This window comes from Mus musculus, chromosome 5 (assembly GCF_000001635.26).
Source record: "Mus musculus strain C57BL/6J chromosome 5, GRCm38.p6 C57BL/6J".
Lineage (NCBI taxonomy): Eukaryota > Metazoa > Chordata > Mammalia > Rodentia > Muridae > Mus > Mus musculus.
Window position 1 is genome coordinate 23726634 of NC_000071.6, and position 22911 is coordinate 23749544.

Sequence of the window (22911 nt, forward strand, 5' to 3'; positions counted from 1 at the left end):
CTCTCTCTTGCACTCTTGCGCTCTTGCGCTCTGGCTCCTAAAGATGTAAGCAATAGAGCTCTTGCTCTCTTGCACTCTTGCTCCTGAAGATGTAAGCAATAAAGTTTTGCTGCAGAAGATTCTGGTTTGCTGCGTCTTTCCTGGCCGGTCGAGAACGCGTGTAAGAGTTGGTGCTGAGACCCGGGACGAGAAGACCTGGGACGAGAAATCCCGGGACGAGAAAACCCGGGATGGAATTTACCATCACCGGTGCAAGGAAGATCCCTCATTCCGGAACCAGAACTGCGGGTCACGGTCATAAAGGTTCCCGTAAAACAGACTGTTGAGAAGGATTCAACTGCATGAATTCAGAACTCTTCAGCTGGGGAACAGGGTACCCGTAAGTATAGCTTTACAAGGTAAGTCTGGTCTTGAACTTTCTAACGAAATTCAAGACAGTCTATCAGAAGTAAAGTGGGAAATAGCTTTACAAGGTACGTCTGGCCTTGAACTTTCTAACGAAATTCAAGACAGTCTATCAGAAGTAAAGTGGGAAATAGCTTTACAAGGTATGTTTGGCCTTGAACTTTCTCTAGTGTTAGGAGCCTTTTTGTTCCTTTTCACATGTTATCAAGCGGTTAAGGCAGGGCTGAAAATTCTGGATGAAATTCAGGGCAATCTATCAGAAGTAAAGCGGGGAGAGAGAGTAGGAGCAAAGAGGAAATATGGTACACAAAATAAGTATACAGGCCTTTCCACGGGTCTTGAACCCGAGGAAAAGTTTAGGTCAGGTAAGAATACCTGGGGAGAGATTAGAAGGAAGGAAAAGAAAAAAGATCAATTAGCGGAGGTCTCTAGGAGAAGGAGCCTATACTCATCACTAGGTGAGCTCAAGGAGCCAGTTCTTAGTAGTTCTGAATCAGATGAAAAGGCTATTAGGGCCTGGAAGGCGCTCTCCCGAGCAGGTGAAGCCACTGGACAACTAACAAAGATCGTCCAGAGACCTCAGGAGTCCTTCTCAGATTTTGTGGCCAGAATGACAGAGGCAGGCTCTTGCAGCCTACAAGGTCTTATTGTCCACCCTGGAGTTGTAGATCAGGGTTATAAAGGGGAACTTCAGGTTCTCTGTTCTTGTCCTCAAGTTGTCTTTTCTATATCACAAGGGGACAGAATAGCTCAACTAATAATTTTGCCAAGCCTACATGGCTGTTTTTCCTTCCTCTAGTATTCCTTGAGCTGCCAGAGGGATTGGTTCTACTGAAAATGATTCTGATTACTTAATAATGCCTTTAGATTGTTGTCAAATTTTATCTACTCCTCATGTAGGGGTAAACCCCCGTGGCGTCAGGCCATTACAGGTCTGGCAAATGGATGTCACTCATTTCCTCCTTTGGGAGAAATCAATATTTACATGTGTCCATTGACACATGTTCTGGCATCATGTTTGCTTCTCCGTTAACCGGAGAAAAGGCCTCACATGTGATTCAACATTGCCTTGAGGCATGGAGTGCTTGGGGGAAACCCAAACTCCTTAAGACTGATAATGGACCAGCTTATACATCTCAAAAATTCCAGCAGTTCTGCCGTCAGATGGACGTGACCCACCTGACTGGACTTCCATACAACCCTCAAGGACAGGGTATTGTTGAGCGTGCGCATCGCACCCTCAAATCCTATCTATTAAAACAGAAGAGGGGAATCGAGGAGGCTCTACCCCGAGTACCAAGAGTGTCTGTGTCTATGGCACTCTTTACACTCAATTTTTTAAATCTTGATGCTCATGGCCATACTGCGGCTGAACGTCATTGTTCAGAGCCAGATAGGCCCAATGAGATGGTTAAATGGAAAAATGTCCTTGATAATAAATGGTATGGCCCGGATCCTATTTTGATAAGATCCAGGGGAGCTGTTTGTGTTTCTCCACAGAATGAAAACAACCCATTTTGGATACCAGAAAGACTCACCCGAAAAATCCAGACTGACCAAGGGAATACTGATGTCCCTCGTCTTGGTGATGTCCAGGGCGACAATAACAAAGAGAGAGCAGCGTTGGGGGATAATGTCGACATTTCCACTCCCAATGCCGGTGATGTATAATGCTCAAGTATTCCCCTGCTTTTTTACCAGTAACAAGGAACTGGGTTTGGCCTTGATTCAGACAGCCTTGGCTCTGTCTGGACAGGTCCAGATGACTGACACCATTAACACATTGTCAGCCTCGGTGACTACAGTCATAGATAAACAGGCCTCAGCTAATGTCAAGATACAGGGAGGTCTCATGCTGGTTAATCAACGCATAGATCTTGTCCAGGAACAACTAGATGTATTATGGCAAATAGCTCAGCTGGGATGTGAACAAAAGTTTCCGGGATTGTCCGTTACTTCCATTCAGTATGAGAAATTTACTAGGGCAGCTAATTTGTCAAAAAGTCTTTCTCAGTATATGTTACAGAATTGGACGGCTGAATTTGAACAGACCCTTCGGGAACTGCCATCATTCAGGTCAACTCCACGCGCTTGGACCTGTCCCTGATCAAAGGATTACCCAATTGGATCTCCTCAGCATTTTCCTTCTTTAAAGAATGGGTGGGATTGATATTATTTGGAGCTACACTTTGCTGTGGATTAGTGTTGCTTCTCTGGTTGGTCTGTAAGCTTAAGGCCCAAACTAGGAGAGACAAGGTGGTTATTGCCCAGGCGCTTGCAGCACTAGAACATGGTGCTTCCCCTGATATATGGTTATCTATGCTTAAGCAATAGGTCGCTGGCCATTCAGCTCTTGCACCCCACGAGGCTAGTCTCATTGCACGGAATAGAGTGAGTGTGCTTCAGCAGCCCGAGAGAGTTGCACAGCTAAGCACTGCAGTAGAAGGGCTCTGCAGCATATATGAGCCTATTCTAGGGAGATATGTCATCTTTCAAGAAGGTTGAGTGTCCAAGTGTCCTTCTCCCCAGGTAAAACGACACGGGACCAGACCAGGACCCCTCTGGGTGATGAGCCTGGAAGGAGGTTATGTGTACGGCTCCTTTACCTGCACATTGGGGATTTGACCTCTATCTCCACTCTCATTAATATGGGTGGCCTATTGCTCTTATTAAAAGAAAAGGGGGATCTGTGGGGAGCCGCCCTCACATTCGCCGTTGCAAGATGGCGCTGACATCCTGTGTTCTAAGTGGTAAACAAATAATCTGCGCATGTGCCAAGGGTAGTTTTCCACTACATGTGCTCTGCCTTCCCCGTGACGACAACTCGGCCGATGGGCTGCAGCCAATCAGGGAGTGACACATCCTAGGCGGAGGATAATTCTCCTTAAAAGGGACGGGGTTTCACCATTCTCACTCTTGCGCTCTTGCGCTCTGGCTCCTAAAGATGTAAGCAATAGAGCTCTTGCTCTCTTGCACTCTTGCTCCTGAAGATGTAAGCAATAAAGTTTTGCCGCAGAAGATTCTGGTTTGCTGCGTCTTTCCTGGCCGGTCGAGAACGCGTGTAAGACCACATGGTGGCTCATCTGTAATGGGATCTGATGCCCTCTTTTGGTGTGCCTGAAGACAGTTACAGTGTACTCATGTACATAAAATAAATAAATAAATCTTTTTAAAAGTATCTAAGGTTTGTAGTATAGCATTGAGTATAGTTGGTAGTACTTTTCTTTTCTTTTTTTTTTTTTTTTTCCTTTTTCCGGAGCTGAGGACCGAACCCAGGGCCTTGGGGTTGCTAGGCAAGCGCTCTACCACTGAACTAAATCCCCAACCCCTGGTAGTACTTTTCAACATTCCTAATGCTGCAACCATTCAATACAACTCCTTGTGTTGTGATGACCCCCAACCATAACTATTTTCATTGCTATTTCATAATTGTAATTGTGCTACTGTTATGAATGGTAATGTAGATATCTGATACTTCTGATGGTCTTATGTGATGCTCTGTTTAAAAGTCTTTGATCTCCAGAAGAGTTGTGACCCACATATTAAGAACCACTGTTCTATGAGAAAGAAATTAACACATCATATAATTGAATAACAGTAGCTAGGTTGTAGTGGACACCTTAATCACAACACTGTGAAGGCAGAGGCAGGAGGATCACTTTCAATTCAAGGCCAGCCTGGTCTATAAAAGCAAGTTCCAGGACATCTAAGTCTCTTATACAAAGAAACCCTGTCTCAAACAACAAACCAAAACAATTTTAGTAGATTTACTTTATTTTGTGTGTGTGCTTTTCGATTATACGTGTATGTAGACCATGACCTTGCTTGGTGCCAACAGAGGTTATTGGATCCCCTGGAACTAGCGTTATGGATGGTTGTAAACCTCCTTGTGGGCTCTGGGAATTGAATCAGGGTCCTCTGCAAGAGCAACAAGCACTCTTTAAAAGATGAAAAGGAGGGCTGGTGAGATGGCTCAGTGGGTAAGAGCACCCGACTGCTCTTCCGAAGGTCCGGAGTTCAAATCCCAGCAACCACGTGGTGACTCACAACCATCTGTAACAAGATCTGACTCCCTCTTCTGGAGTGTCTGAAGACAGCTACAGTGTACTTACATATAATAAATAAATAAATCTTAAAAAAAAAAAAGATGAAAAAGAAGCTGGGCATGGTGGTGCACACCTTTAATTCCAGCATTTGGAAGGCAGAGGAAGGCAGATCTCTGAGTTTAAGAACAGCCTGATCTATAGATAGAGTCTGGGAGAGCCAGGGCTACACAGCGAAACCCTGTCTTGAAAAATAAAAAATGAAGAAGAGAAAGAAGAAGGAGAAGGAAAGGAGAGTAGAAAAGGAAGGAGGCTGAAGAGATGGCTCAGTGGTCAAAGCTCTGGCTGTTGTTGCAGAAAATCTGGGTTTAGTTCCTAGTACCTACATGGCTGCCTTTAACTGTCTATAACTCCAGTTTATGGAGATCCAACAACCTTTTCTGGCTCCTGAGAACACCATATACATGTAGTGTATAGGCACACATTTGGGCAAAATGTCCACACACACAAAATAAAAATAATAAAACTTTAAAAGTGAGGAGGAAGCCGGGCGTGGTGGCGCACGCCTTTAATCCCAGCACTCGGGAGGCAGAGGCAGGCGGATTTCTGAGTTCGAGGCCAGCCTGGTCTACAGAGTGAGTTCCAGGACAGCCAGAGCTACACAGAGAAACCCTGTCTCGAAAAACCAAAAAAAAAAAAAAAAGTGAGGAGGAGGAGGAGGAGGAGGAAGAGGAAGAAGAGGAAAAGAAGGAGAAGGAGGAAGAGGAGGAGGAGCCAGAAGTAGGTAGAGGGGAAGTTAGCCTGTGCTGGAGCTATGAAATCTTCATGACTCCCCACAAGAGACTCAGGACTGCTGTGACCTTAAACATTCCCTCTAGACAGTGTTAATTGGCTGGGTCATCCATTATATTAGAACGGACCAGTCCTTTTCGACCTTGGGCTAAGTAGCTCTGTTAGCTGAGGACAAGGCCACAAAAGAACTGATAGCTAAAGGGTAGCAACCGCAGAACTCTTGGCAGCTGAGGATTAAACAAACACTATAGACCTAGAATGGGGATTTGCTAGGTACACAGAATCGAGATGTTTCTATGGGGCAATCCAGTAATCATGGGATGAGGGGAGGAGTATCATTTCTAAACTAGGCGTGTGCGCACGCACGCACGCACTTTTTCTCAGTATGTAGCCCGAGCTGGTCAGGAATCACAGGCATGGGCCATCACCCTGGTTGAAAGCAGGGTTTAAAGAGACATGCTCTTTTTGCTTTTGTTTTTTTTTTTAAGATTTATTTATTTATTTATTTATTATATGTAAAGTACACTGTAGCACCAGAAGAGGGCATCGGATCTCATTACGGGTGGTTGTGAGCCACCATGTGGTTGCTGGGATTTGAACTTCCGACCTTCGGAAGAGCAGTCGGTTACTCTTACCCACTGAGCCATCTCACCAGCCCTTTTGTTTTGTTTTTGAGACATGGTCTCTCTGTTTAGCTTTAGCTGGCCTAGAACTCTCTATGTAGAGCAGGCTGCTCTTTGAAATCAACCGGCCTTTGCTTCCCAACTGCTGGCAGTAAAGGTGTGCACCACCACAACCAGCCTGGTTTTTATATTATTTTGTTTTATTTTAAACCAGGGCCTCATGTATCCCAGACGGCCTTGAACTTCATAGCCAAGAATAACCATGTACTCTTGTTTTTCTCTCAAAGTGCTTGGATTACAGGTGAAGCTGAGAGTTCTACATCTTCATCTGAAGGCTGCTAGGAAAAGACTGGCTCTCATTTGGTTAGGTCTCACCCCCACAGTGACACACTTCTTCCAACAAGGCCACACCTCCTAATAGTGCCACGTCCTGGGCCAAGTATATTCAAACCACCACAGGGGCTTCTGACTAAACTGACTTTACTGGCTTCTTGCTGAGGCCAGCCAGAGTAGTCAGATTAACCCTCAAAGCGATGAGACTCATGAAGAAAGAAAGAAATCCCTTCTAAAGGGACATTCTCTTGTTCTTAAAACTAGGTGCTGCAGACCCAACAAGGACAGGCACGAGCACTAATGCTGGAGGGTTCACAAGCTCCTTCTTAGAGTTAGTCCAAGAAGCGATGGGCTGGGGATATGGCTAATTAATAGAATGACTGCCTAGCATTCATGAAGCACTGGGTTCGATCCCCGGCATTGCATGAACTGAGTGCAGTGGCATTTACCTGTAATTTCAGCACTGCTGAAGTAGGGGTAGGAGGAGCAGAGGTTCAAGGTCATCCTTAGCTGTGTAGCAACTTTGCGGCCAGCACAGGTTGCTAGATGATACCCATTCTCACAGAGAAGAATACGAGAAATGGGGAGAGAGTAATACTGCTCTGTCATTCCCCAGCACACATTCAAGGCACTGAGAGAGCAGCTCTGGTCCCTTTTGGAACCCAGGAAGAAAGGAGGCAGAGAGAAGGGGAGATGCTCACTCACCCCAGACTTGTGGGCTCTGGCTTTCAACATCTGCATTTGAGAAACCAGTCTGAGCAGCCGCTAGGATCTGGTCAGTGCTTACCTTTTAACTAACAGCATTGCATTTATTGCTGGTGAAAAAGGCATGTGTGTCAAAAGTGGATAGCCATTGTCTCCTGGCCAATTAACATGATAAATACCAACAGTTGGGAGGGGGTAGGGCATGCAAGGGTTGTTGCAGCCTCTGTTACATACATACATGTGCACACTCAGCAGACCCTGTCTTCAGGTAATCATCTTCTACATTAACTTTAGAAAAGCAGATCATACTTTAAGTGAAACTGACATATGCCAATCAGTGCTTCTAGTTGGAATGACACAGTTCACTTCCTCAGACATCTGAAGTGGATAACTATCTCCAAGGAAGGAGTTTCCTGTGGGAGTTGATGGAATTTCAAGACATATTCAGCAGATCATTAACTTTTAATGGTTAGAATGTATTAAATATGTTTTAAGTATTATGCTTATGCTGGCTTCAGATTTCCTATAACACTGTAGACTGAACATGTATGTTCTCTAAAGTGTGTGCTGGGCCTGTGGGAGGCAATTAGGCATGAGGGTGGAGCCCAGATAATTAAGTAGGCATAATGGTGGAGCCCAGATAATGGGATCAGTGCCTTTTTTTTTTTAAGATTTATTTATTTATTTATTATATGTAAGTACACTGTAGCTGTCTTCAGACACTCCAGAAGAGGGACTCAGGTCTTGTTACGGATGGTTGTGAGCCACCATGTGGTTGCTGGGATTTGAACTCTAGACCTTCGGAAGAGCTCTTACCCACTGAGCCATCTCACCAGCCCGATCAGTGCCTTTTTTAATGTTGGTTGTCATTTTTAAAAATTTACTTTGTTACTCATTTTACATCCTGCTCACTGCCCTCCTCCCAGTCACCCCCTCCACAATCCTTTCCCTTCCCCGCTTTCCTGGGTATCCCCCACCCTGGAACTTCAAGTTTCTGTGAGGCTAGGTGCTTCCTCTCCCACTGAGGCCAGACAAGTATGTTTGCTCCCTATTCCCAGCTGTTCCTACACTCTACTCTATGGTAGAGTAGCATATACAAAACTAAATATAAATACATACATATGTAATATACAATAATTATAAAATATAATTACAAAATAATATGTACCATATATAATAAATACAAAATTAAAAATAAAAGTAGGGACACACATAGTTTTACACCCCTTTATGGTTTATGGTACTTGGTTATAGCAACCTGCACTAACACAAATAATTTTTCCTTTTTAGTAGATTAATCTAACAATCATTGTTATTACTATTTATATCTTTGTTAGTCAGTGTGATGTCTTTAAGAATAAAAGAGGTTCTACATTGTTTTACATTGCTATACATTCAAGGGGAAAAAAATAAAGGCAGAAAGGATTTCAAAAAATGAAAAGGAAGTCGGGCAGTGGTGGCGCGCGCCTTTAATCCCAGCACTTGGGAGGCAGAGGCAGGCGGATTTCTGAGATCAAGGCTAGCCTGGTCTACAAAGTGAGTTCCAGTACAGCCAGGGCTACACAGAGAAACCCTGTCTCGAAAAAAGAGAGAGAGAGAGAGAGAGAGAGAGAGAGAGAGAGAGAGAGAGAGAGAGAGAGAGAGAGAGAGAGAGAGAGAGGGGAGGGAAGGAAGGAAGGAAGGAAGGAAGGAAGGAAGGAAGGAAGGAAGGAAGGAAGGAAGGAAGGAAGGAAGGAAGGAAGGAAGGAAGAAAAAAAGAAAGAAAGAAAGGGAAAAAGACAGACAGACAAGTGGATGGTGGAGAATCATAAACATAAGGTCAGCCTCACTATACACTGAGTTGGAGTTCAACCTTAGACTAAATGAGACCCTGTCTTTAAAAAAATATAAAGTCTCTATGACTGTGGTGCTAAGGAGGTATCCATCTATGATGCTCTGGTCACAACCACTGTTTTCTCTTGACCTCAACTGGAAATCCAGACTTCCAAGGCATACTCCCCACGTCTCAGTTTGCTTTCTATTGCTGTGATAAGCACCAAGACTAGGAGCAACTCTGGAGGAAAGGGTTTAGTGTATCTCACAGCTTACAGTCCTCGTGAGGCAGGAACTGAAGCAGAAGCCACGGAAGAGCACTGCATGCTGGCTGCTCTCTGTGGCCTGCTTTCTTACACCACTTGCCTTGCACTAGGACCACTTGTCCTGCTGTGGCCTTGCCCACCGTGGGCTGGCATTCCCATATCAAGAAAATGCCCTGGTCCGGCGTGGTAGCGCACGCCTTTGATCCCAGCACTTGGATTTCTTTTCTTTCTGCCCCAGCAGACTGTGCATGCTTCCTTCCAGGGCCTCTGGCTCAGCTCTTCTGTCTCATGCTCTCATCTGAGCTCTCCTGAGAGGTTTGCTGAACGACTCAGTACAACACTTTCTTACCACCTCCTCATTCTCTTTCTTGTTGAATATTCTTCACAGCATTTATCATGATTTAAAACTACTTTTTTTTTTTTTTCCGAGACAGGTTCTCTGTGTAGCCCTGGCTGTCCTGGAACTCACTCTGTAGACCAGGCTGGCCTCGAACTCAGAAATCCACCTGCCTCTGCCTCCCGAGTGCTGGGATTAAAGGCATGCACCACCACGACCGGCTAAAACTACATATTTGTGATGTTAGAATTTATAACAAAACGTGAATTTGGCCTTTTTCAACTCTGGCATAGGGCTCCTGAAACCCTTGAGTTTCTTAAATGACAAGAAACAGCTGCTGGGGGTGGGGAGATGGCTCAGTGCTCTAAGAGCACTAGCAGCTCTTCCTGAAGCCCTGGGTTCAATTCCCAGCACCCACTTGTGGTACACAACTGCCTGCAACTCTAGTTCTCGAGGATCTGACTCTCTTCTGGCCTCCATGGGCACTGTGCACATGTGATACACGTCATCCATGTAGGCAAATGCTTATAGACATAAAAGAAAAACAAATAAATAGCTATTCATAAAAAGTACCTTCCAGGATCTGAAATGACCACAGCATTTGGGCTTGTTGCCAGGGAAACTAGCCAGGTTGGATGGGAGGAGTGGAATTTCAGTGTCTCTTCAGGAAGCAAGGACTGACTTAAGCCAACATTAGATTTTGGCCATTCATGCGTCTGTGGCAGAACCTCTAAAAAAACCCCTGGACTGTGGGATGCAGTGATTACACTGGGGTGCTGTTTGCCCGGAAATTCTAGTCTCCTCCCTCTAGCTTTCATTATGTATCTCCCAGTCTTGCTATTCCTGAATTACGTCCTGTATAATAAACCTGCCAGCAGTGTTGTATCCTGTGCTGTGAGCTGCTCTCACACACTTTTATATCTGAAGGTGGGAGCCATAGGAATTTCTTATGGAAAACAAGTTGGTAAGAAGTAAGAAATATGGGCTCATGATGATCCGAATAGGAGCAGTGTTGAGATGAGCTCTCTGTGGACAGAGTTAGAATTATATTGTAAGACACTGAGGGAAGTCAGAGCCTAGGTGGTGTGGGTTTATAACAAGGACTTGGAGAGAGAATTTGCTTAAAGACACCAACTTTCCACTTAGGTCTAATGGGTTACCACTTGGCATCTCTGCCTCCACTTAGGTCTAATGCGTAACTAATCAGGATTAAACATTTGGCATCTCTGCCTCCGCTTGAGGATGGGCCTGGTACTGTTTGTATTTTGATGCTAATTCTGCTCTCCTAGGAGGGGTTGCAGACAAGGAGTGAGTCAAATACTTAAGTGACTTCTTGTGAACCAATTCCCTAATGAATAAAGGAATCTATCACTGGGCGAGTAGGCGGGACTTCCAGGTTGGATGGAGGAAGAGAGGAAGCAGGAGAGAGTTAGGTCCTTTTGGATGGGATAATGTGAGGACAAGATGTCTCCTGGTTTCAGTGGCAGATCCATCAGGATTTGCCACTAGAGGATTTAGATTTAATAAGACTTACAGGATTAGGATTTTAGTTGCTGTGCCCAATGATTGAGTTACCGTCGTTTCTGAACTAAGTTTGTGCTGTGTTTTTCTTCACGTGGTGACTTGCCCGAGTTCAAGAGAGAAAGGTACTGGGCAAGGTGTGTTTGCCAGATGTGCACCACAAAGGCCGTGGGGGATTTGAAGCACGGGATTGGCCTGGTAGTGACTGCCAGTGCCAGTGGGTACTTAGTGAGCTGGGTGGAGAGATTTTGGAGCACTGAGTCAGAGTCTCCATGAGATAAAAACAGGTCGCCCATTGCCCATCAGTGCATGGCCGGCCAGGCTGCTTTGGCAGAGAGTTGCTGGCACTAGCTCGGGTTTGTGCTAGTTCCTTTTTAAATATTTTCTGCAACAGTCTCTATTTTTTAAAAAAAGATTTATTTATTTATTGTATGTACATGTACAGCTGGTTGTGAGCCTTCATATGGTTGTTGGGAATTGAATTTTTAGGACCTGTGCTTGCTCTGGTTGCTCTGGTCACCCCACTCAGGTCAACTCCATTTGCTCAGTCCCAAAGATTTATTCATTATTATTAATAAGTACACTGTAGCTGTCTTCAGACACAACAGAAGAGGACGTCAGATCTCATTACAGGTGGTTGTGAGCCACCATGTGGTTGCTGGGATTTGAACTCAGGAACTTCAGAAGAGCAGTCAGTGCTCTAACCCACTGAACCATCTCGCCAGCCCAACAGTCTCTATTTTGAATCTGCTCATTTTGCTGTTAGTCAGCCTCCTGTGTCATTACCTTGAATCCCAGAAACTACAAATCTGATAAACAAAGATCTTGTGTGGACAGTCTTGTCTGTTGCTTAGGCAGCAGTGACCCCTGACCAGTCCTGAGATGATAAACCAAACCACAGTTTGACCAAGACTCATTCTTAGGCTACCCCTCCCCCGACCCCTGCCCCCATGCTAGCAGAGTGTTCAGGCCAGTGTTCCCCTCTAGGGTGGAAGTGTCATGCTTTATATCTTAACATCTTTCAATGCAGATATTATCTTAATGTATCTCAATATAGACATACTGATTAAATTTCTCTCCTTCCTCTCAGTTTGCCTTTTGGTTTTTGGGTCAAATAGTGGCTAGACACAATCTGTTGGAGCTCTTGCCATGCCCCACTGCGCTCTCAAAGTGCACCGGGAGGACACCTATGTGTTAAGAACTGTAGGCTCTCAGATTTTTTTCTTGCATGCTTGAAGACATCACTGGGTACTGGCCAACGCTTGGCATTGAGAAATCTGTATCGATGTGATTGGCTACTTTGTAAGTACCATGGATGTTCAATTTCTACTGTTGGAAGATTTTAGATTGAACTCTCCCGGCAAGGGGATCTTTTTCAAATCAGATGCATTGGGCACTTGATGTGTCACATTGCTGGGGAAATCGTGGTCTACTGTTTCTTTCCCCTCTTTACGTTCTCCTTTGCATTAAGTCTTCCCTCTGCTGTCCTGATGCTGAGGTACTTGCTGCCCTCAGTCCTCTGGATGATCCTTCCTATTTACTCTGCAGCCAGACCACAGTCCAGTTAAATCCTGCAACAACAACCTAATAGTGCAGTATCCTTTGGATGTTCTAATTAGCACAAATTAACTCTGTTGAGTTGTCTGACTGCCCATGAGGGTGTTATTTTTGTGCTCCTCTTGGTCCTCACTTCCTGCTGTTATCAAGGCAGTCTGGAATGCCTTGACGCTCCTGCTGCTGTGACATGGTCATGCTAGAGATTCAGCTCACATTTACTTGTCTACCGAGGTCCAACTTGGTGAACCAGCGGGTGACTTACAGAATCAGAAATGACTCAGACAGCTGCATCACTAAGGCTCACCTTAGCACAGATGACCCCTTACAAAGCTGGGAACACTGCACAGCCTGCAGGCAGCCCAGAGGCTGGCGGGGTCCTTTCCAGGAACCTCTGCTCTATACCTCTTCCAGGCAGCTCAGCTGGTTTCTGCTTCTTTCAGGAGGCTGGTCTGGTCTCAGTCTTTGCAGCTCAGCTTGTCTGAGACTCCTTGGCTCCTATACTTTATTCTGGCAGGGAGGGGCCTAGTGGATCTGGTCAGTTTCAGGACTTCCTGAAGCTACTTTGAGTTATTTACCTTGCTTTGAGAAGGCTAGGCTAACTCCATGACAGGCTTCAAATAGGCAGTTCAGGAGACTGGGCCTCAATCTGTTTTTAAGAACTAGGCATATCCAGGCCTCAGAAGCTGCACTACCACCTGGCCTGAGGCAAGGACGATGGGGCAGCAACAGTTTCCAGACTTCCAGTGGCAAGCCCCTAGGCCCCAACAATGGTTCTGAACGATTCCTAGAGATGGAGCAAGATTAAGGTCACCTACTCTGGAATTCCCGTAATGTGCTTTAAATTGGTCCTGTGAGCTCAGTTCAGGATCTCTCTCTCTCTTTGTAGATGGTAGACCCTAGTATACAAGTCCTCTGCAGGATAAAACTCTTTTTTGTTTGCAGACTATTTGAATCCAGGGTAACCTCAGTAATCATGGACACTTACACTTGGGGTCCGTAGAAGTGTGAGCTGGCTGGAAGGATCAGGTCTGACTCATTCCTTTCGCTTCAGCAGTGTGTGGCCAGTGGCCAGTGTGAGGAGAGGAGAGGAAAGGAAAGGAGGAGAGGGAGGAGAAATGCACTATTGGTTCTCAATTATACTTTCCCCCTTATTTATTTATTTATTTATTTATTTATTTATTTATTTATTTATTTATTATATGTAAGTACACTGTAGCTGTCTTCAGACACTCCAAAAGAGAGAGCATCAGATTTCGTTACGGATGGTTATGAGCCAACATGTGATTGCTGGGATTTGAACTCAGGACCTTCGGAAGAGCAGTTGGCGCTCTTAACCACTGAGCCATCTCATCAGCCCCCTCAATTATACTTTAATGGCTGTTGTCTCTCTCCAGGCATCTTCTTCACTCCAGAAAGCACACTGGGAGGCCAGGGAGCGACACCGTGGGAGGAATTACCTTGAGTCCAGGCCATGAGTCAGTCACCCCAGTGGATACTGTATGAGTCTCACAGCCCATCTTGATAGAGACGCCACTATGCCACATCTGCTGACGACTGTCAACTGTCCACTCATCGAGCGCCTTGTTGCCCGTTAGCCAGGGACAAGATTTTTACATGCACTCAGTTTTAGAATATTTATTTGATTTATTTACATAATTAGTAAAAAATGTGTTCTTAAAAATATTTATTACATTTGCTTTAAGAAATAACAGAAAATAAAACTGGCTAGAGTCATGTCTCACACTGTCTGAAAGGCATATCCATCTTTTTAGAGGAGGGTTTTCTGCACTGCCATGATGGAAACCCCTAAGCAGCTGCTGGCTGAGGGTCAGCGCTGCAGATGGAAGTAGGAGCCCTTCTTCTTTTTTTTTTTTTGGTTTTTTGAGACAGGGTTTCTCTGTCCTGAAACTCACTCTGTAGACCAGGATGGCCTTGAACTCAGAAATCCGCCTGCCTCTGCCTCCCGGGGGCTGGAATTAAAGGCGTGGCCACCACGCCCGGCTGCAGGAGCCATTCTAAGTTTCCCAGATTTCCTTCATGGTCACTATTTACCTTTTGTTTGTTTGTTTTTTTGCGTTCGAGACAGGGTTTCTCTGTGTAGCCCTGGCTGTCCTGGAACTCACACTATTTACTTCTGAGTCCAGTGAAAAGGTTCTGAGAGTAAGAGGCACCCAGAGTAAAATCAGACTGTACCCAAGAAAAGCTACAGGCTCCTATCAAGGAAAAGAGTGCCCTGAAAGATGCTGATAGACTAACCAGAAAAGCCACTGCAAGCTAAGATGTGTATAAATGCTCACCTGAAGCTAACACAGTCACTCAACAAAAGCCACGCCGTGTTTATAAACCCGTGGATGTTTTGTTATTATTGAAACCAACACGGGAACTGCGTGTTAAGTGTGCAGTCTCTAGTTTCCAGTCTGCTGCATTTGCTCTGACACGGACCATGTGTAATCTCATCACAAACATCTAAGATTCTGGTTTGTACTTCAGGTGTGCAGCAAAACCTAAAACCGCAACTTTAAACCAAGTCCCCCTTCCCTGTGTTAAAGGCAGGAAGCTGATGCTGTACTAGAATCTAAGCACCTACAGGATATGCTGACCCAATTCGATCTCTGAGCTGAAATTAGGATCCTCAGGACTTGTATATGTGTACAAATATTGCAAAGTATTTAAGCTGATTAAAAACTTTACAAAATACAAATCATCCTTTACTACAAAAGTTTTAAACTCCAAACATGAGTCAGCACTTAAAAAAAGACCAGAATAGGAGGTCAGAAGCAGGTCTGCATCCCCTCTCTGAGCGATGCACTGTTCATCGCAGCCAGCTCGTATTTAGCTGGGTCTGGTTCTTGATGCTGGTGTCCATTTTGAGCACTTCTCGAATGGCCATGGTGGCGTAAGTAGAAGGAGGAAGAGAAAAGTCCATCTTCAGAGCCCTGTATTTGCCTTCTGCCGGGCAAGAAAGAAGAGTGACCAAAAGACTGACCAAAGATCACGGGGCTTCCCCAAAAGCTACGCCCCTTTCCTTACGATTCCACTCCCCAAGGGTGCTCGCAGGATGAGACCACAACATGAGAGCACAGGAGTGTATGGACCAGCGGGGTATGGTAGCTGTACTCAGGAACCTGATGACCAGGGCAGGAAGGGCTGGCAAAGGCGCCCGTCAAGTAGAAGCAGCTGCACTAAGTCTGGACTTAAATGTCCCCAGGAGCAAAAGGGTAAAGAGAACTGACCCCTCTGAATCATCCTCTGATCTCCCGTGTGTGCAGTGCGCACGCGCCGACCCATAGAAAACACTCCCATAGCACTGACTTACCAGAAGCAAACACTGGTGGTGGTTTCCCCTCGAGGTTGTCCACATCCGTGTTGAAAAGTGGAATTTTAGGATCATCATATGCAACAACTTCCCTTCAAAACACACAGAGAGAGGTGAGCATGAGCGAGCGTGAGAAGGGGCACACGGCTCCTCCTCTTGCTCGTCGTCACTGTCCTCATTCGCTGGGCAAGGAAAGCACCCAGGCTGGCTGCAGGCCTCCCCACTGCTGCACAGTAGAGCCCAGTGGCCCTGGACGGTGGGAAGGATGAGGATGGTTCCGTAGCACGGCAGGCATCACTTTGCACAGACGGTGGAAGTCACCGTGGCCTTCACATTTCCTCCACAGTGGGCACTGCGGCCATCACCCTCTCAGGAGAGACTGCTCTCCAGACTGTGCGTGGTAAACGCCAACTCTGACAACTTCATGGCCACAGCCAGGAAAAGAAAGAGAATCAGGAAAAAGAATTTCCTGGAAATGGTCAACTAGTACAGGATTTCATTTTAAAGTTCAAAAAACTTGAAAAAACAGAATAAATATCAAAGGCATCTTTTAAAATTTTTTTTAATTCTAATCTTATTTTGTATGTATGAGTGTTTTGCCTGCATGTGTGTCTGTGCACCAGGTGTGCAGTGCTCAAGGAGGTCAGAAGAGTGTGTGAATCCCCTGGGACCAAAGTTACAGCCATTGTGAGCCGCCATGTGGGTGCTGGGAATTGAACCTGGGTCTCTGGAGGAACAGCCAGTATCTTACTGCTGAGACATCTTTCTAGTCCCAGAAGCAAATGGAAGTTTTACAGAGAAAGGCGAGGAAGCTCATTTTCTGTACATCTGTCCAGTAAGTCAGGGATTCCAACAAAACGTACGAGAATTAACTGTCGCTGTATGACTGTAGCCAACTCTAATTCGTTGAGCACTTGAAAAACAAAAACCGGTGGCAGTGGTAACCGTGGTAATAAGGGCAGGCGACAGCTATGGCACATTATATACTAGGTTCTGAGCACAGAAAGACACACACACAACACAAAACCTTGTGATTCTACAGGACCCCGCAGGGTGCTTCAGGTCACACTCACCAGCTGACGCTCTGAGGCCTGATGATGATCCTTCGGTAGGCCCCCGATAAGGAGTAATCTCGAATCGTGTGTCTCATGTTGTCAATATCAAGGTTGTCTGCAGCAAGCATTTCCCTGTAGGCCTCGCTGACTAACACAAAAACAAACAGTTAACTGGAGCACAGCCTGTCAGCAGGTTTCCTTGAACTAGCGGTAAACTCACAATATTAGAAATACCGTTAACAAGTCTAGTCAGACTGCCCCAAACAAGTAGTTAACCCTAGTGATGTAGTAAAACAGGCCTAGAAAGCGCCTCGCCTCCAGCTTTACTTCAGTCACCCTGGGGTTTTTATGTATGTAACCAGCCACAGGGAGTGTGGCATAGTTTCCAAGCTAACTTCACATGGACTTTCTAAGTACAATTTTTTTTTTTGGTTGTTTGAGACAGGGTTTCTCTGTATAGCCCTGGCTGTCCTGGAACTCACTCTGTAGACCAGGCTGGCCTCGAACTCAGAAATCCACCTGCCTCTGCCTCCTGAGTGCTGGGATTAAAGGCGTGTGCCACCACGCCCAGCCCCTCTAAGTACAATTTATACACAGTGACTCTAAATGTTTAAAACCAGGAGCCCTGGTCACCTCAGCCCACAGGCGTTTTCTAATATTCCCTTACATGTCATTTGTGAGGGACTGTTACCCGAGGCACATATTAGATGGTCCCTCCTACTCCAAACAGGCTTGTTTCCCTAACTCCCGTGGCTCTCTGGAACACGGCAGACTAGCTGGCCTCCACATGTACCCACAAGCACTAGCGCTGTCAGGGGTTCTAGTTGACTCTGGTTCCTTCAGCTGTCCCTCCTTTGACATTTTTGGATTTGTCTGCCCCAGGCTACGAGGATTCAACAGTAACTCCTGACTCCTTATTTTTGTTGTTGTTTCACAAATTATTTATTTAATTGTTTGAGAGATGGTTTCCCTGTGTAGTACCGGCTATCCTGGAACGAGCTCTGTAGAGCTGGCTGGCCTCAAATTTAAGAGCTCCACCTGCCTCTGCCTCTGCCTCTGCCTCCCAAGCCATGGACCACCACACCTAGCTCAGAGAGTGCGTGTGTGTTCATAAGAGAGGGTCGTTCTGTGTGTGGGCGTAGCGCACATGTGGCGGTGGTCCTTTCCTTGACTTCACAAGAGTTCTAGGGACCAAATTTTCTCTGTCACACAACAAGTGCCTTTACCCATCTTGCTGACCCTTGATACTTTTTCTCTTTTGAAGACAAGGTTTCACTATGTATCCCTAGCTAGTCTCTAACTTACATGGACAGGTTGGCCTCAAACTCAGTGATCCTCCTGCCTCTTCTTCTTTTTAGTGATGGCTGACTTAGGGTATTAGCTCGACTCATGGACACTTGGTGTACCAATCATTTTTATTAACTCAATACCAAGTATTGTCACCTGGGAGAAGGGAACCTTAAGTAAGGGATTGTTTTCATCACACTGGCCTGTGGCAAGTCTGAGGTATGTTTTTCCTGACTGCTGTGTTAACGTAGGAAGGTCTGGTTCACCGTGGGTGGGGCTGTCTAAGTAAGGGAGCCGAACAATCCAGTGAGCAGCTTTGCTCTCGCTCCTGCAGCTGTCCTTGTTTGCATTTCTGTCTTGACTTCCCTCAATGATCTGAGTGTGGTCAGGTTCTTTTCTCCTGTGGACGTGCCCTGAAGAGAGCAGAAAGGCTGAGGAAAGGCCGAGGCGCTCCCTATTCACAGACCTCAGACACTATTTTTCTCCTGCTCCCGGACTTCACGACTTGTACCAGCAGACCCCAGGTCTGCACCTGAAGCCCCTGACTTGACAGATCAATGGCGTCTCTGGTTCTTTCTCTAGCACACAGATAGCCCAGGACTTCTCGGTAGCTGTAATCAAGCCAATGCCTCTCACAAATCCCCGTTCTTATCTCTATTTATGCTATCTGTTCCAGGAGGATCTTGACAAAAACAAAGGTTTGCTTCCCCCATCCTTCTTAAAAGCTTAAGGACAATTTTTTTTATCATTGTTTAAATGAAAAACTCCAAAGAAGGCGAGCTGCAGCTCTCAGCAGTTATCCAGGGGGAGGAGAACAGGAAGAGAGAAAGCCATGCCATTTGAGTCAGGCATGGAGGTCACTCATGTGGCAAAAAGGAGGGAGGGAGGCCTTCAGAGACAGAGTAAGGAAGCCCAAAGTATCGGAGAATCCATACCTGTGCTCTGGCCTGCATCAGATAGAAAAAGGAGACAAACACCTCAGAAACAAGCAGAATCAACAGACCCGCACGGCGGCTGTGGCAACCAACAGCACTCTGCTTCTCAGGGAAGCAGACAGTCCCTGTCTATCTTCCTCATCCTCTCTGGCTCCCGTCCACTGCCTTTTCGTCAGTGAACTCAGCCAGTACAAGCACTGGAAACAGAGCCACATGGATGGCATACTCTATAACCCTGGCTAGAGGAATCCTGAGCCAAGAAGGACCTCAGTCCCAGTCAGTTCTAACTTACACAGGAAATACACTGTCCACAGGCCAGTGCTGGCTGAGAGTAAGTGTTGGGTGTTCTTCCAAACCACTCAGAGCTGCTTTTTCCTGCCTCTGAATCCAGAACCACAGAAGTTACAAGTCCTCCCTCTATGCTCCCCCCAACACCTGAGCACCCAAGATCACAGGCTCATGACACACAGAGCGGCAGCTTCTAATTGAAAGTACCCCCCTGAATACATTCCTTCCTGGAAGACCTTCACCATAAAAAATATATCTGAGCAGTGTCTCTGTGTGTGTGTGTGTGTGTGTGTGTGTGTTTTTAAATTTTTAGACAAGGGCTCTCTAGGTCGCCCTGATTGGCCTGGAACTCAATGTATAGGCCAGGCTAGCCTAGAATTCACAGAGAAAATGTGCTAGAAAGAAAGCTTTAAGATTAGCCTTCAAGTACCGCTTCCCACTCTGCTTCAACTTTAGCTACTGCTGGCTCAGCCACATTACACTTGTCTTAACGAGCTGGCTCAGACATGGAACTTACTTTTATGCTTGGGGTAGATAACATCAAACCCAGGCAAAGGCATCACCACATCGTGGATGGAGTAGTTGTCAACGTCATCTTCCTCAATGTAGGTGGGCGTGGCTGCAAGTCCGCAAGTAAACAGCAGGTTAAGAACCGAGTTTTCAAGAGTTCAGGTTCATAACGGTCACACACATCTAGGTAAGCTGGAAGCACAGGTGTCCAGCTGCAGAGGCCCAGCTGCTTGCGTGTCTCTTTCTTTAATTAGCTGAGGAACCGTGGGCAAGGGGCTAAATCTCATAAAAATCAGAAGACTTCCCAGCAGTACTAAAACAGAGCGATGCAGCACACTGAAGGTGACACACGGTAAATGTGTCATAGTGCACAGGATATTAACACTTCTTTTTTTTTTAATTTCACTTTTTGTGTATGGATGTTTTGCTAGCATGTATGTCTGTGCACAGTGTGTGGGCAGAACCTCAGAGGCCAGAATAGGGCACTGGATCCCTTGAAAGTGGAGTTATACCCAGCTGTGAGCCACCATGTAGGTGCTCGGGACTGAACCTGGCTCCTTTGGAAGAACAGCCAGTGTTCTTTATAGCTGAGCCAAGCTCTAGATTCATCCTAGCTTTTCTTTCTTTCTTTTTTTTTTTTAAAGATTTGTTTATTTATTTATTATATGTAAGTATACTGTAGCTATCTTCAGACACTCAGAAGAGGGCATCAGATCTCGTTATGGATGGTTGTGAGCCACCATGTAGTGGCTGGGATTTGAACTCAGGACCTTTGGAAGAGCAGTCGGTGCTCTTAACCGCTGAGCCATCTCTCCAGCCCCTCATCCTAGCTTTTCTCTTCTCTTCTCCCCCGCCGAGACCCCCTCATCTTTTCAAGACAGGGCTTCTCCCTGTAGCCCTGCTGCCCTGGACCTAGCTCTGTAGACCAGGCTGGTCTTGAACTCAGAGATCCTGCCTCTGCCTTGAGTGCTGGGCGCCACCATGGCCTGGCAAGTACTTCCTCTGTGAATGCTTTGGCTTACGCTATCAAGCTCACCAGTGCAGTTAGCTCCAGGCTGGTGTCCTCATGGCTCTCTGGATAGACATATTTTGAAGACCCAGATTGAATAATGTTTGTAATGGACTTTTAGCCAATACTGGCCCAAAAGTTATTCTGCTATACTTAAGCAGGAGCCCCCAGACTTAGCTGCTTATTCAAAACACTAACATATTTTTTTCACTGGTGATACAAACTAGCAGCCTGACTTCATGCGGCCTTTCTATCTCCCAATTACTACACATCTCTTTGTTAACTAGTACCATACTGGATGAAAAACACTGTGATAAAATATCAGGGTCCTAATTAGCTGCACGGCAGCAGTGTTCCACGTCATACCTCCTTTGAGAACAAGGTCCCCGGGCACAGGCCTCAGCCCGTACTCCTCAATTCTTCTGCTCACCATGGTGTTCCACACGTAGCTCTGATAACTGTGGATGTACATTAAGCGATTGTTTCTTGGAATCTGCAGCGAATGGAGAAACAGACAAAGGAACAATTCTGAACACTTAAAAGTGCTATTTTCCAGACATTTTGCTCATTTCGTGGTAATTCTAACACAAGAGACTCACATTTCATATAACTGATGTGGGGCTGGGAATGCGTCCTGAATTATACTCATATATGAATTATATGAATTATACTCATACATGGGCTATGCTTGCCGATATGTTCCCCATTACTGCAACCACACTGGCAATCTCTTAGCGACTTCCTGTCCGACTGCCTTTCTCGGGCAGTTGAAAGCTCTAATGAGAACATGACCACGGAATGACTACAGTAGGGCCAGGCCTGGCTCAGCAGCTAAAGGGACTTGTAGCCAAGCCTGACTACCCGAGTCTGATCCTCGGGGACATACTATAAAGTGAGAGTGGACTCTCCGGACCTCTACCCACATGCTTCAGCAAATGCCCGTGCCCTGCATGAGCACAAGCGTAAACTACAGCTTTGGAAGAAATGACCACACAGTGGGTTCCGAGCGTCTCAAATCCCACTCGGCTACATTAAGTATTCCCCACAGATACTTTCTTGTGTCTCTAATATCAACAAACACTGGCAGCATTTTCCACATCAATCAGCTCTCAGGTTAAAACTGAGGTATACCCTAATAAATTCCTCTGCAGACTACTAAGGATTCTTTGCTGGTCTTTCAAGATCATTTTAGGATTATGTTTAGAAAGCACTGACCACTTCTGAGGCACCGCCTCACTTCACAAATTGCACTCACTATGCCAAATGCAGAGACTATATTCTTCATTCCATATCTGGAAAGTCCTCGGAGCAGCTGCCCTTCCACACACCTTTTGACGGGCAGCTTTTTGAGAGCAGAGGCTGGGTCTTTGGTCTTGGCCCATTCTTCTCTGCATTTCACCAAGTAACCCTTCTCAGCTGCGGGAGAGAGAAGGCGCCATCAAACTTCCCTGCAGAAATCGCCCGCCATTTAACATGCTCCACAGGGAACCTAGAACTGGGGGAATGTTTCCATGTAATGAAGACGCTCACAGTCACCCAAAAGCGACAACATGGGGTCACAGAAAGTGTGCTTCTCCCTCCCCGGCTCCGTCGTCAGCCAGAGACACTACTCATCATCACTGCAACTAGTCCAGCAAAGAACAACCGGAAGGAAGTTTCTCCTTTTCTTGCCCCCGTTCTAGCAAGGTTAATGCTTTCTTTAAAAATAAAAACACGTTTTTAGCTTGCAAATGAAGTTACCTAAATCAAGTTTATTATTTAAAAATTTAAAAAAGTACCAGTTAAATCCCTCTTTTACAGTGTAGTTTTAGAGATATTTCCTGGAAAAATTTTAATCCACTTTTAAAAATCCTTAAGGTACTTTGCCAAGATCACATATTTCATTATAACACTTTTTATCAAAGCAGTCATACATAAAAGTTTCCTATAAGCCAGAGAATTTGAAGTAACCATAGAGAAATTAATTTATTTCAAGTACATTCAACCATGCATGAATAAAGCTAAGACTACGATACAGATTTTAAAAAATTCAGTCCCCTATGCAAAACCATGAAAATAAAATAGTGGGGCTGGAGAGATGGCTCAGCCGTTAAGAGCACAGAGTGCTCTTCCAGAGG

The 22911-nt window shown here is 45.6% G+C and overlaps 1 protein-coding gene across 4 annotated transcripts in view; it reads right to left on the reverse strand.

The window, feature by feature from the left end:
• Positions 1 to 13531: 13531 nt before the first annotated feature.
• Positions 13532 to 22911, reverse strand: part of Pus7 (pseudouridylate synthase 7) — a 43547-nt gene continuing 34167 nt past the window's right edge. For 3 of the 4 annotated variants that reach the window (NM_178403.5, NM_001289780.1, NM_001289781.1), the window contains 6 exons: positions 22050 to 22210; positions 21161 to 21287; positions 19793 to 19894; positions 16784 to 16913; positions 15711 to 15802; positions 13532 to 15343 (listed from right to left, as the gene is read on the reverse strand). In NM_178403.5, the coding sequence (NP_848490.2) occupies positions 15207 to 15343; positions 15711 to 15802; positions 16784 to 16913; positions 19793 to 19894; positions 21161 to 21287; positions 22050 to 22210 (749 nt within the window). In that variant the 3' untranslated portion in view covers positions 13532 to 15206. The remainder of the gene's footprint in view (positions 15344 to 15710; positions 15803 to 16783; positions 16914 to 19792; positions 19895 to 21160; positions 21288 to 22049; positions 22211 to 22911) is intronic. The other variant, XR_880846.2, reaches the window with a different exon arrangement.